General features: G+C 35.7%; 1 protein-coding gene across 35 annotated transcripts in view; it reads left to right on the plus strand.

The window, feature by feature from the left end:
• Positions 1–14,389, plus strand: part of ADGRL2 (adhesion G protein-coupled receptor L2) — a 396,395-nt gene that overhangs the window by 347,792 nt on the left and 34,214 nt on the right. For 20 of the 35 annotated variants that reach the window (XM_019647707.1, XM_019647720.1, XM_019647716.1 and 17 more), the window contains 6 exons: positions 735–1,535; positions 7,639–7,932; positions 8,500–8,603; positions 9,472–9,657; positions 10,532–10,570; positions 13,416–13,599. In XM_019647707.1, coding sequence (XP_019503252.1) covers positions 735–1,535; positions 7,639–7,932; positions 8,500–8,603; positions 9,472–9,657; positions 10,532–10,570; positions 13,416–13,599 — 1,608 coding nt within the window. The remainder of the gene's footprint in view (positions 1–734; positions 1,536–7,638; positions 7,933–8,499; positions 8,604–9,471; positions 9,658–10,531; positions 10,571–13,415; positions 13,600–14,389) is intronic. The other 15 variants (XM_019647715.1, XM_019647721.1, XM_019647718.1 and 12 more) reach the window with 3 other exon arrangements.

Below are 14,389 nucleotides of genomic sequence, written 5' to 3' on the forward strand. Positions count from 1 at the left end.
CTGTCCTTTTCTCTGTTTCTTTTTCACCCTTTATCTCTTTTTCTGACACCTCTGGATAGTTTATTATTAAAGTTTCATGTTGCCTGGTTTCCAGAACCCTCTCCATAGCATGCCATGGTTACAGGGCCTCCTGGTCGTTTCATCACTGCTTTCCTTGTATTTACTTTTCTCTGCTCCTAATTGCATTTCCCGAATATTTACGTTTCTTCAATTCAAGCTCCTTTGTTTTCAGTCTAACTTCTGTAAAAGTTCTAAATAAGCCTTCACATTGGGGTTTTTTTGTTTGTTTGTTTTATTTGCTTTATTTTAGTGTTTTGATTTTGGGGGCTCATAAGCGGGCCTGGGAAGGGAGAGGTACAAAGTTTGGACTAAAATCAAGTGCTTTATACACCATTATGCACAAAGCTCAAAGTTTTAAAGTGTAAATGACCAAATTATCAGATAACACAAAGCAAAAATGTCACTTCTCAGCTCGATTATGAATGATCTTAAACCTAGGTTTATATTTGCGAAAATAAACCCCAGCCACTTTGTACGCTGGCACATTGATTATGGTAACTTGAAGAAAGAAGGGTAGTACTTGTATTAAGTGTATTAAGTATAGATTTTGGTAACATTGAATGTTAATACATGAATTTTTCTCTTGATTTATGATTATTAAAACTTGTGTTTTACCTGTGTAATTTTTTTTTTTTAACTTGGCTTACTTTTTGTCTTTTCTCTGTGACTGTTAGTTTTTGTGTGCCCGGGGACCTTGAAAGCAATAGTGGACTCACCATGTATATATGAAGCTGAGCAAAAGGCAGGTGCCTGGTGCAAGGACCCTCTTCAGGCTGCAGATAAAATTTATTTCATGCCCTGGACGCCCTATCGCACCGATACTTTAATAGAATATGCTTCTTTAGAGGATTTCCAAAACAGTCGCCAAACAACAACATACAAACTTCCAAACCGAGTAGATGGTACTGGATTCGTGGTGTACGATGGTGCCGTCTTCTTTAACAAGGAACGGACAAGGAATATTGTGAAATTTGACTTGAGGACGAGAATTAAGAGTGGAGAGGCCATAATTAACTACGCCAACTATCACGATACCTCGCCGTATAGATGGGGAGGAAAGACTGATATCGACCTAGCAGTTGATGAAAATGGCTTATGGGTCATTTATGCCACTGAACAGAACAATGGGATGATCGTTATTAGCCAACTGAATCCATACACTCTTCGATTTGAAGCAACGTGGGAGACTGTATACGACAAACGTGCCGCATCAAATGCTTTTATGATCTGTGGAGTCCTCTATGTGGTCAGATCAGTGTATCAAGACAATGAGAGTGAGACAGGCAAGAACGCAATCGATTACATCTACAATACCCGATTGAACCGGGGAGAGTATGTAGATGTTCCCTTCCCCAACCAGTACCAGTATATTGCTGCAGTGGATTACAATCCTAGAGATAACCAACTCTATGTATGGAACAATAACTTCATTTTACGATATTCTCTGGAGTTTGGTCCACCTGACCCTGCCCAAGGTAAGACTGCTTGCTTGCTACAGCTTACTTGGGTGCAGCTTACTTGTAAAACAAACTTCTTCAGTGTTTTTTTTCTGCCTGTTTATTTCTTTTCCTCTTTTCATGAAGTACAAAGAATAATGTAACATTTCCTGTTGTTACATAGTATGTAGGTTTTAGCCTTATTTTAGTCCATTTTTCTTCTGAATTTAGTCACGTAAATGTTGGCTTCGAAAAATTGTTGCATCATTCGTTATTTAGTGTTTCATTGCTAAAAATGTAATACCAGCTACAAACCTGTTAGCTCTGTGTGTGTGTGTGTGTGTGTGTGTGTGTGTGTGTTTCCCCTACCTAACTTCTGAATTGATTACAAGCTATATGCAGACCTTTTAACTTCATGGCGCCAGTGGTTAAGGGAAATGTGTGTTAGGAAGTCAATTACTAGGCTTGATGGACAATGCCAGGTATAAGTGTTTTGAAGTTGTGGCGTGTGCTCTCTGGGCCAAGAGGGAGTCACCCAACATCTTCCTGGATCATCATGTAAAATACACATTTTACTTCCTGATAAATTTGTGATGCTTTTAAGCCAGTATTTCTGTGATTTTTAACTGTCACCCATGGACTGTGGGTGACAAGTGATGACTTGTCACCAAGTGACAAATGGTCCCAAGTGATGATTTATGAAGACGGATGGCTCTGCTAGCATTTTTTGTGTGTGTTCTCTTTAAGTAAGTTGGAGAACCATGGCCTTAAGAAGTAATGCTAAATCTTTGGATATATTTTAGTTTATCAAGTGAATTCAATTCTGAGGGAAACAATTTTTGAGGGTAAATTAAATGAATACTTTATTAAAACAAGATTACCTCATACTCATGATAAAAGAATAACCTATTATATAATTATAGAACTTGCACTAATTATCGGTCTTTTCTCTTTGAACAATAATATTTGTATTTAAAGACATGAATTAATATTTCAGTTTACTGAGTTATTTGGAATTCTCACATTATTGAGTTACTTCAGAATTTTAGGAACCAGAATGTTCTTTAGAGTGATTAAATGTATCTTTTCAGCAAGGTGGAACAGAAATATTTTTTTTTTCTGTTAAAGCAGTACACATCCAGACACTTAAACGTACCTACATGTACCCATATATATTACAATATGCTGTTACTAAGTTCTAAATATTTCATGGGGTCAGAACCTCAAAATCAAAAGTCACAGCCTTTTGTTGAATTTTTAATTCAAATCATAGAATACCAAAATATGTGATTTTTCTTCATACAATAAGAACAAGAATGACAGTGATTTAACGCAAGGCACCTTTTTCTCTAATTCATGTATGTCTAGAAAATTTTGGCTTAAAATTGTAATGGTAATATCCTATTGTTAAATTTTCAACAATTATATCTTTTAGTGCATAAAAATCTTTATTGATAGTATCTTAGAGTCATTTATTTTCAAATTTAGACATAACCTTTTTTCTCGAGGCCAATAATTTGGGAGGTTTCCTGCGTCTCAGTCGTTTTTCTAAAAGCTGGTATCATGCTTCTCCTTTATTCTGTGGGTTTGTGAAAGGCACACATCAGGAACTGACCGAAAGGTGTATTGTTACTTGTCTTAACCTTTTTTGTAACCTGTATTACCCCCACAGCTGTTACATTTGTCTTGGGTGGTAGTAACCTTCCATTAGAAAAATAAGAAAGAAAATACTTTAAAAAAATGCAAATTCATAATCAGGCAACACCTGAAATATTGTGAATAAAGTAGAAATTTAGTAGAATAGAGTAGAAATTTAGTTCAACAAATAAATCATTGCCCCATCCACTTGTCACAAAAAGTACTTCATTTAATACAAGATGAGTAATAATGTCATTTTCCACATGTGGCTTATATTCTAGTGTATAATTTGTTCCATTTCAGATGAAAAAGTCTTTGATAATTTAGATGCTTTTTGGAAAGAGCGGTTACCAGCTTTGAAAATGAAAAACTTATATATATTTGGTAACTTCTATTCCTACAGCTGTGTTTTGTTACCCAAAATAGTTAGCCATTCTTTTTTTGTAATAGTTTCCCCCAAGTTAGCCATTCTTAAATAGTCCCAGCAAGTGAAAAATTCATATTACCCCTTATTAAACCCTGAGTGGTAAAAACTTGTACCTGACCTAAATTTTTCTTGCTGTTGTTTGAATCATATTATCTTATTCTCCCCCTCCTTATAATTTATCTTTATATGCTTTTAGAGAGACTGCTGTTTCTCTCCTCCAAGATGTGTGCTGATATCTAGATGGGGCCTTGCAGAACTATTCGGGCCCATAAATTTAGGTTAAACCAGTGAGCCACTGTCAGCTTTCCAGAAGCAAGATCCAAGAAACGGATGAGACAGAGCACTTAGAGATCAGCTCTTTGCTGTCATTACAAAGCAGTGAGGCACTGGTTTGGCTGAAATTCACAGTCTTGTGTACTGGGTTTGCTAGTATGTATGTTGCCAGGGCTTACATTGTGCTGTAAAATTAACCATTCCTCTCATTTTTCATTGTGGACTGCTTCATAGTGCATTAGTTTCAGTATTTTTTTCCCATTTATAAATCCAAGCCTTTTTATTTCTGACAGCACGAGTGTATTATTTCTTTGCCTTGGTCATGGTTTTTCGAATAAAGTTTTCTTTTTTGTTGTTGAATTTTAGCTTTTTGTGATCTCTGCATAGTTCGTTTGCTCATTTGCCTAGCTAGGTCTGTTTTTCCTCTTTCCCCCTTCCTCTCTAACGTGGGCTCAGGAAAAACCTGTTTTAGTTTTATTTTAACTTTTTTGTGTTCCTTAATCTGAATTTCTTTATATTTACCTTTTCTGTCTGCAAATTTGACAGCCCAAATATTACCGAATAATGTGTCTTGGGTTTTGACAGTTCCTGAATAATTACTCTAATTATAAAGTACGACACATATGAGGGAACATTTTTATCAAGAGAGCCAGTTAGGTTTAGTTCTTTAGGAAGTGCTTAGCATAGACTACGTATTTCTTAAAACATCTTCCCACTGATAATAAATGCTCTCAATAAAAGATGACCAGTATTTCTAGACATTAAATGAGGGTAAATTGAATGACTACACAGCTTTGCCTTACCAGGCTACAAACTAACTCAAGGGGGAGTTCATTCAGGGAATAACGGGTGAGTTTTTGGACCTGGATGATGACAGACTACCCTTAAAACAAATGGATATTGTCCTTAAATCTTTTCATGCAGGAAAAAACTGGTAACAAATAGCAAGTTCTTACTAACTACCATAGTAAATGGAACCTTTCTGCATATGTTTGTGAACATCTTCATGGTCCCTATTAAATGTTTATTAGCACCGTTGCTGCTCTCTGCGCGCAGATGATAATGGTAGACAGAATGCTAAATTAACTAATCTATGCTGTTTGATATGGCATCCTGATAACTGGGGTAAGGTTCTGTAAAGTAGGATCTGTATTTCAGATGTAAGATATAATTCTATTGTGAGTTGCCATGTTTTCTATTACCATTTATAGGATATTGTAGCGGTTTGAAACATTGCCCCATAAGTTTCAATATGAAACTATTGTTTATTGCTCCAGTACCTTACGCTGCCTTTTCCCACACCTTTTTTTCCTTTAGAGATTTGCACAGAACAGTGTCAGTTCAATGCTCTGAAATTAGGGCAAATTGCTTTGTGGGATGCCATACATTTCCAGAGTCGATGAAAATCTTTTAGCTAGAAAAGTAAGAGCGTAGCATTTAAGAGTATGGATAAGTGACCTTGAACAAATTGCTTAACCTTCTCTATAGCTCAGTTTCCTCTTCTGTCAAAAGGAAGATAATCATAGTGTCTACTTCATGGGGTTGTAGATTAAAGAAGATGATCTGATATTTTTTGAATGGTAATTAGCATAATATTAACATAGTGTCTGGTACATAAATGCTGAATAAGTATAAGTTTTTATCATATCAGATGCCCTGTCTTCACCTATGGAAAGAAATACTAATTTTTAGAAGTACCTCTGCATTTCTATCTTCAGCTTTACAAAAAGTTGCTTTCCTTAAAGTTGCTAAATTTTGGTCTTGCAAAATCCCAAAAATTCTAGTTGTTCTCCAAAGTTTAATTTTGCCCCTAAAAGTTTAGTTTTGTGGCATCCCAGTATTTTATTGATTTGACTTTGAAGAATGTGTTGATTCCCTTTAAACTTCTTTTGATAAACAAAAGGTGAAAAGCTATGAAAATTATTAAAAGAGTCATGGAAACAGACTATAGAATGGTGCATGAAATTTTATGCATTTAATAGAGGTAATTTTATTGCCTATCTTCAGCCAGTTATAATGAATCTTTACTGATGCTTAGGTAACAGATTACCAGTTGTAGTATTGTTAATACACATTTCAGTGATTAAATATGTACCAATTAGTACAGTGCTGTGGTATACATAGATGATGCAGCATTAAACCTCTTTGCTCTGCCCTTTTCTCTTTTTGCTCCGATTCTCCACTCCCCTCTCAAATTGGATTCGGCAGCAGTCATTTGACACTTCTGCAAAAGATTGTGATGCTTTTGACAAATGTTAATTGAGAAAGCACTGAAAGCCTGGCTGCATTGTAATCAAAAGAAAATTACAGAGGTTTAACAAGATGTCAGGCAAGTGCTTTACAGAAAAAGATAGACGGGTTTGAATAGGTTTCTGCAGCAGCTGGCTGGATGATGTTTGACTAATGTACACAGGCGTCTCTCATATGGTCAATAAATTATGCCCTGGAAAGAAAACATATGCTGTAGAACTTTCTCTGGCTATAGAAGGAAAAAAGGTATAGAAAGTGTGTAGTGTACTTAACTGATGATAACAAGAAGTTTGTCACTACAAAAGAACTAGAAACAAGTTTTTCTGATAAACTTAACCATACTGTCAGTACTGACAGAATTGTGTACCAACTGTTTTATGGACCAGAGCTTAAAATAATAAACATAGTGATACTAGGAACTTGTTTTCTAATAAGTTTTAATGTTCTAGTTTGTTTCTTATGTATAGAAAAAGCATAAAATAAGTTAATGTTATTGTAAGATTTTTTTGAAAAAATTGTTTTTAATTTGCTACTCTTAACAATTTAAATTTAAGGCATCATTTGCATAAGGTTTTAGGAGCCAGTATTTATAAATGTTCATAAAACTTGAAAGTGATCACCTAATAGATTTCAAATGATAGTATTATAAGTTTTACAGACAGAATTTTTGTTGTTGTTTAAACTAATTAGGTGGTACTTCATGTAAGCTCCATTAGTTTTTTAACCTTTTTAAACACTTCTTTTTAAATTTCTGCTTTCAAATGTGTCACTGTAGCTCCTTTTATACTCACTGTTAGGGTCAGTAAAATGTGTAGGGTTTGTTTCAAATTAGGCGTGATTGGATCTGACGTGTTTTCTTGATCAGAGATGGTATTATAACCTCTGACCAGAACAAGTTGTCTTTACACCTTCATTTCAAAAGTAAAGATGTTTCCTTAGGAAAACAGCACAAGCATGCCAGGCTTATCTTCTGTGTGGATCTAATCAGGCATGCTCAAAAACCTCTCAAGCAAGAACGGCTGCTGGGTGGAAAGATGTCACAGTGTTTATTTTCCTGCAAGATGTAGAGTGGGTGACTTTAAATTTCCTATTGTCCTAATTATACGTAATTGTCAGACTTTTGTTGATACTTTGAATTTGGTTGTTTTATGAACTTATACAAGAAAAGAATTTTCCTAAGTTACTTAGTAGTAACATAATACATATGGTATGTACATTGAAACTTTATATAAAACTGTCCTTTATTTCCTGTTGGATATATATGATGGAATTATACTTAAACTGTATTATCAAATATTTCATTGAGAAGTAAACCTAGCACAGTTAGAGTCATAAGCAAAATCTGTAGTAAAGCCTAAGCCTTAGCCAACAATATGAAAAAATGTATTCTTCCTCGCAGCTACGGATGTTCTCAGTAATACTCATTTTGTTGCTTTGCGAGGAGTTGAATGGGTGGGGTTTTGCATGTCCATGCATGTCTGTGTTCATGTGTGTGCCTGTATGTGAGCATGAGTGTGTGTGTGTGAGATTAACACACTCATCTTTTTTTCATAGTGCCTACCACAGCTGTGACAATAACTTCTTCAGCTGAGCTGTTCAAAACCACTGTATCAACCACAAGCACTCCTTCACAGAAAGGCCCCATGAGCACAACCGTAGCTGGATCTCAGGAAGGAAGCCGAGGGACAAAACCACCTCCAGCAGTTTCTACAACCAAAATTCCTCCTGTAACAAATATTTTTCCCCTGCCAGAGAGATTCTGCGAAGCATTAGACGCGAGGGGGATAAGGTGGCCTCAGACACAAAGGGGAATGATGGTTGAACGTCCGTGTCCCAAGGGAACGAGAGGTATTTCCTGTAAAAATGCTATACATAACATCTTCCATACCTCTTCCATTTTTGTTTTAAGTAGATTCTGAATTAACACTGAAATGATTTTATGTGAGGAAGGAGATACTTAGAATAGCTAACTTTGTTGTTATTTTTGTTACTTTGGGAGTACAGCAGCTATAGACCACCTAATAGTTTTTAAAATGCAAAAATCATTTAAGGTCAGGGCGCCTGAATTACCTCTCCCTCTTAAAGACGTACGTCAAGCCTGAGATCCTTGCCCGTGGACTCGAGTGAGGCTTCCTTACAGCTGCCTTTTTCATTACAAGTATCATTTTGGATGAGTCCCAAGAAAATCAAGGGCTTTTTGTTTGTTTGCTGTAAATGTCTGATATTTCTCTGCCGACTTTATATTTACTGTTTATAATCGGCATATCGCCCTACTTTTTTGTCAGTTATTGTCAACTACTTCCATTAGCGTTTATTCAAAATTTAACATGCAGGGTAGGATCATCATAGCTGATTTCCCGAACGCATGCAGAAAAATGATTTCAATTTCACTGTTGTTTTCTACATCTGTTGTAGGAACTGCCTCGTATCTCTGCATGGTTTCCACTGGAACATGGAACCCTAAGGGCCCCGATCTTAGCAACTGTACCTCACACTGGGTGAATCAGCTAGCTCAGAAGGTTGGTTGGAACCTTTTAATATGATACACATTGGTGATTAAGGGCTTTAACTTCTAACATAAATAATTTAGCTTTGCATGTTAAAGCCAGCTTCATTGCTCTTTGTTCAGTATAAAAGTAAAAAATTATGCAGAGTTTTGTCTGTAAACTATTTATTCAAAGTTGCATATGTTTTGTGGCATGCTGCTTTCTATGTTAAGCTTTTAAATGAGTACATACTTGCTTAATTTCATTCATATTTAGTTAGTTCTGTTTCTTTTGATGTTTCTAAGACAAATAGTGCATTGGCCTAATAAATCAAATATCATTATGTTTGCAACTGAAGCCACAGAATGCAAGCAGATGTTTATATCACAGATGATTATGATAGAATAAGTAAAAATGGCTTTAAAGGAAATTAGTAACTTTAATATTACAGTGTAATGCAGTGACATTTTAGTTTTTCCTTTCCCATCTACCTTTCTGAAACGTAAGCAGTAGATAATCACCCTCAGTATCATACTGATTACATTCTGGTTTAAATTCCTGGATCATTGGAATAAATAAATCAGATTTTAAAACAACAGTTTAAAATGGTTGCAGTGAAATGAGAGAGCTGTCTGAAAACTTTTAAAAAGGATTTCTGGCCTTTTTCCCCCCCTCCCTTTTGTTTCTTTTAAATGTCTGGTAAAGAATTTCTCTTGTGTGTTGAGGATCTAAGAACCTTTAATCATCTGAAATGAAGAAAAGGTTATTGGTCTCAATTAATTTCAGATTTTGACATATTTGCAAGTATATTTTTCACCACAACAAAGATACTCAGGAGAAGAACAAGAAGCCACAAACAGAACAAGAAATCTTACTGAGATAATATAAATTGGCATTTCAGATCAGAAGTGGAGAAAACGCTGCTAGCCTTGCCAATGAACTAGCTAAACATACCAAAGGGCCCGTGTTTGCTGGGGATGTGAGCTCTTCAGTGAGGCTGATGGAGCAGTTGGTGGACATTCTTGATGCACAGCTGCAGGAGCTGAAACCTAGTGAAAAGGATTCAGCTGGACGGAGTTATAACAAGGTAGGTAGACATTTGCTGTTATTTGCAATTAGACATTTTCCGTGGCAGCTCTGGATTCTTCTAGCAGTCGGTTGCCCCTTTGACATACACTCAGTACCAAAACGTATGAAATGGTTCATTTCCCAAGGAAGAATCACAATTGTGAAAGGAGCAGTGAGGCTTTAAAAAAAAAGTGAATTATTTGAGGGAGCTCTTACCTGAATTGGTGGCAAACTTCATCCTCCTCTTTGTGGCCAGTACCCTCACTTTAGAATGCGTTGTCTGCACTTGGAGAGATTATGTATTCTACGACTCCCATGCTTTGTATACTCATACAGTCAGCTCTTAGGATTGTAACAAAATTGTGACGCATGTAGGAATGTGAGCCACTGAAATACTGTTTTCAGTGGCAGATTTTGGGAGAAGGACCAGTTTCCCTTTCTGGGTATATGGTGTATTAATGGTAGTTTTCCTCTCTAGGAGTATTAGTATTACGGATTTTTCTTACTGTGACATAAATTTGGTAGTTATTTCAACCATACAATAAAATAGGTGTTTATATGAGATTCACGTGACTCCAAAATCTGTGGCGAGCATGTTTTTTTATAGGGTGAAAAAATGGACTTTTCTTTTTTTCCCTTTTGACCACATATTTTGTCTCTAGTTTTATCAAGATACTTTGACTTTGTATACTTAGTAAAAGTAAAATACTGCTAAAAACTGTACCTACACAATTTAGGCAGTCAGTGTAGACTCAAAAAAATGCGGAAGACTGTGTACAGTGCAGAATAATTTCTGAGCTTGGGAACACCAGCTTAATCTTTGAGGATTTCTTCTTTCCTCATTTTCAACAGATAAAATCTAACCTCTGATTTTCTTTTCTTTTACTAAAAAGCTCCAAAAACGAGAGAAGACATGCAGGGCTTACCTTAAGGTATCTCTCCCATGCTGTCACCCTGCTTTCTCCCTGTTTCAGCTGCCTGCCACGCTGCACCATCTTGCTGCATGACCCAATGTTTTTCAGTCTTTGATAATTATATAATGTGCCCCATATCAGCTGTATAAATGTTGGCTTTTCACAGGTATATTATTCCCAGAATAAGCAAATAATTTATTCTTATATAATTTTTTGCTGTTTTTCCATTCATCCAAACGTACAAGAATTTTAATTAAATATTATCTGAATTGGAAAGTAATCATATAGTCTCTTTGTTTCCTGTTGTCATCTCTGTGGATTTAAAAAAAAAAAAAACTTGAGTAAAACAGCTATGATATATTCTTGGCAGTTTATCATATCAAAGACTGTGTAGTCATAATGTATGTGCATGAAAAAGTCACTGCTTTCTTATCTCTGTGGTGCACTCTTAAAATAAAATAAGCTTTGTTCTGAACTTTTTAGGGGTCATTTCTAGAATCAGGTTGATACCGGGATGGGTTACTAGAAATGGAATATATTGTAAATAACGTGACAGTGCTACCGATATGTGTTATATGTTGGTTTTTTTCAGGCCAGTAAGAACAGAAAGCCAGTGTTTGGCTTAGAATCCTTGCCCTCTTCAGCCGGGTTTTCTCCCTGGTATATCCAAGTAATAGAAAACATGCTGAGACTCACTGTGTAATTATGCCATGCTAGTTCTGTGTGATGGATCAAAATAATAATACCACATTGCATTCTGTTTTATTCTGAATTTTGAAAGTTCCTTTTTGGGGGATAGTTACTTTCTAATCTTACTCATCTGGGGACCATATCCCTAGTAAATCAAATCTTAGAGAACTAATCCATATACATGTGACAACAAAACAAAAGAACTTTGTACTTTTGTACAACAGAGGTTATTCGAAAGCTATGACTTCATAATATTGGTTGGCAAGGTCTAGAAAAAAAAATAATGGCATCTCACTAGCTAGTAATAGATATTGTGGGGATCGTAGAACCTTACAAGAAAAGGTGGTAAGAAAGTCTCTTTTTAGGTAGTGAAATTCTGAAAGTCCCGTTTTAGCCTTTTTGATGGGGTCAAAGAAATAACTGCTGAAGAATATAAAATTTGCTATACTGAAATTTTCAGTTCACTTTTAAGGTATTAGTTAATGTGTGAAATGTCATAACTGGTACGTTGCCCAGGACTTATATCTCAGTGGGGAAAAAAAAAATAGCTTTTTTTTCTTTGGCAGGAAGAGACAACTTCAAGAATCTGATTAGGCTAATGATCATTTTGATTCCCCTAGAAAAGTACAAATGGTAATAAATAAGGAGTGTTTCACATTAATAAAAAGCATGTCATCGGCAAGTTATGTGTATACATAGTAAATTTCAGCATGACCTTAATGTCTTTCTGGCCAGTGTCATTTTCAGTATGTCACAGATGACCTGCTCTGTTCAGATAAGACTAATAAAACTTCTTAAATTACAAATCAGAGCCTGACATACACTAAGCAAACGAAGCAGGTGCCCTCTTTCTGACGGAGGATTCATTTGTAGCTTAGATTAGAGGCTCCAGACTGTATTTTTTGGTGACTAATGAATGTGGCCTCAGCAGACCAATTTCTGTTCCACTTGAGTTAATGGCTGCCGCAGTGTCCGTGTGAGCATTTGGACTATTCTATCTCCCATTAAAGAAAGAAAAAAACCCCTTAACGCCACTTGAAAGTTTCTTCACCTGCCAGGAAGGTCGCAGTGGCTCACAAGGCAGACAGATGAGGATATTAAGATGGATTAAGCTAATTAATCTTACCATGACAGGAGCCTCAAACACCTTTTCCCCCTGCTCATTTTAACATAGAACCTCAAACTAGTCTTTTTTTTTGTTGTTCTTTGTACAATGCACTTTTTTCCTCTATGATTACCAGATCAAAACAACTTATATATGTGCTAAGAGACACATCATGATTAGGTAAATGGGATAGAGTAAATATAGTTAGTGATTTCAGCTATCAAAGCCACGGTCAGGGTACAGTAAGTATCAGTACCAAAGCCTGACTTCAAGTGCTGAACCACCTGGGTTATATTTTTATTGAATGTTATTTTGCACAATAGTAGACTAAACCTACATATATGAATATTTACAACTTGGATGTTTGTGAAGACTATTTTCCCTTTCTGTTTTCATTAAATTATTAGGATAGGCCTTAAATATTTTGACTTTTCTCTTGATTCATTTAAAAACAAATCATTGTTGATGAATTAAGGTGTATTCTCAAGTGTTTTTTAGCTGGACAGGGAAGTGGAAGAGTGAAAATGGTCACAGATAATTTGTAAACTTTGAAATCATCTTGTTTTTTTTCCCCAATGGTAATAAGTAGACAATGTTTTAAGGCACAGTTTTGGTTATTATTCTAGTTCATGTTCCAAAAAACAGTGTTTTCATTTTTAAGCATAAATATTAAGCTACTCCAGAAACATCAGTGTTTCTATTTAGAGTATTTAGGTCTTGAGATTATAAGTAGAAGTGACAATGCATATAAGAGTAATACTGAGGTTAAGAGCTGATGCTGGTTGTATTTCTTTTCAACAACTGAGATGATTAGATAAATAGAAACAAGCCATCTTTTTGCACTTTCTAAAATCAAATAGTATAAAATCAAATAGTAGTCTACTAGTCATCGGTTATAGCTTTAGTTTGAAATGGTCAGATGTTACAAGTTGACCATGTGTTCATCCATCTTGAAATAAGAGTAAATCATCCAGACAGATAAATATCCCAATGGTCACTAGTCAGTGATTGAAAATCACCTTGGTGTTAGAGGCAGACACACTAAGGATCGTTTTCTAATGGATGCAGGCAATTGTTGACACAGTGGACAACCTTCTGAGACCGGAAGCTTTGGAATCATGGAAACACATGAATTCTTCTGAACAAGCACATACTGCAACAATGTTACTCGATACCTTGGAAGAAGGAGCTTTTGTCCTGGCTGACAATCTGGTGGAACCAACTAGGGTCTCAATGCCCACAGAAAATATCGGTAAGTGAATTTATTGTCAGGTTTAATTTTGATTTAGAACATAGATGTTTAACAGAATGGTGTTTTCTGTTCTGAATCTGTTATTTCCCAATGCCAAACTTCTCTTTTGTCAAATTAATTTTGTTGGTTAGCAAGAGGTATTATTGACCCCACTTCATAAAAATAATGCAAAAAGCCAAAAAATCTATCCTATTATCTTTTAAAAGTTGGTTTTGTATGTGTTCCCCCTCTCCCCCCATCTGAAAAATCACTAAAGGAAAAACGTGTTAGAGTACTTAAATGCCTGAATATGGATTGCTTAAGTCAGGAAAGTGCTGCCTATAGAACTGTGGCAAATGCTTTTCCATTTGATATAATATGTTCCTAATGAATTTAAATTACTTTCTGGAATGTTTTCTCCCAGTCAAATATTTTAGGCAAACAATGAGCCAAATGTTTATATTAAACACGACTGCCTTCAGGTGAACATGTGGTCAGTGAACTACATCTTCCATAATGCAGAGTATCCATGCTTCATAGATTGTAACATAGCTGCAGACAGTTTTGAAGCATAATGTAGAATGTAAATGCTGGCAACAAGAGGTAAAAATTAACCTGTGATGATATTTCAAAGAAGTACAGTAAATATAGCAAAATTAATTTAGGCTTGACTGATTTAGAGTTGGTTACTCAGTGCGGTGGAGCTCAGATGAAGTTCTCTAGTATCCCTTAGTAAAGTAAAAGTTTCCCGAGCATAAATGTGAAAACACCAGGAGGGATCGCAAGATTCCTCTTTCACCAAAAGAGTACA

This window comes from Hipposideros armiger, unplaced genomic scaffold (genome assembly GCF_001890085.2).
Source record: "Hipposideros armiger isolate ML-2016 unplaced genomic scaffold, ASM189008v1 scaffold_115, whole genome shotgun sequence".
NCBI classification, from domain to species: domain Eukaryota; kingdom Metazoa; phylum Chordata; class Mammalia; order Chiroptera; family Hipposideridae; genus Hipposideros; species Hipposideros armiger.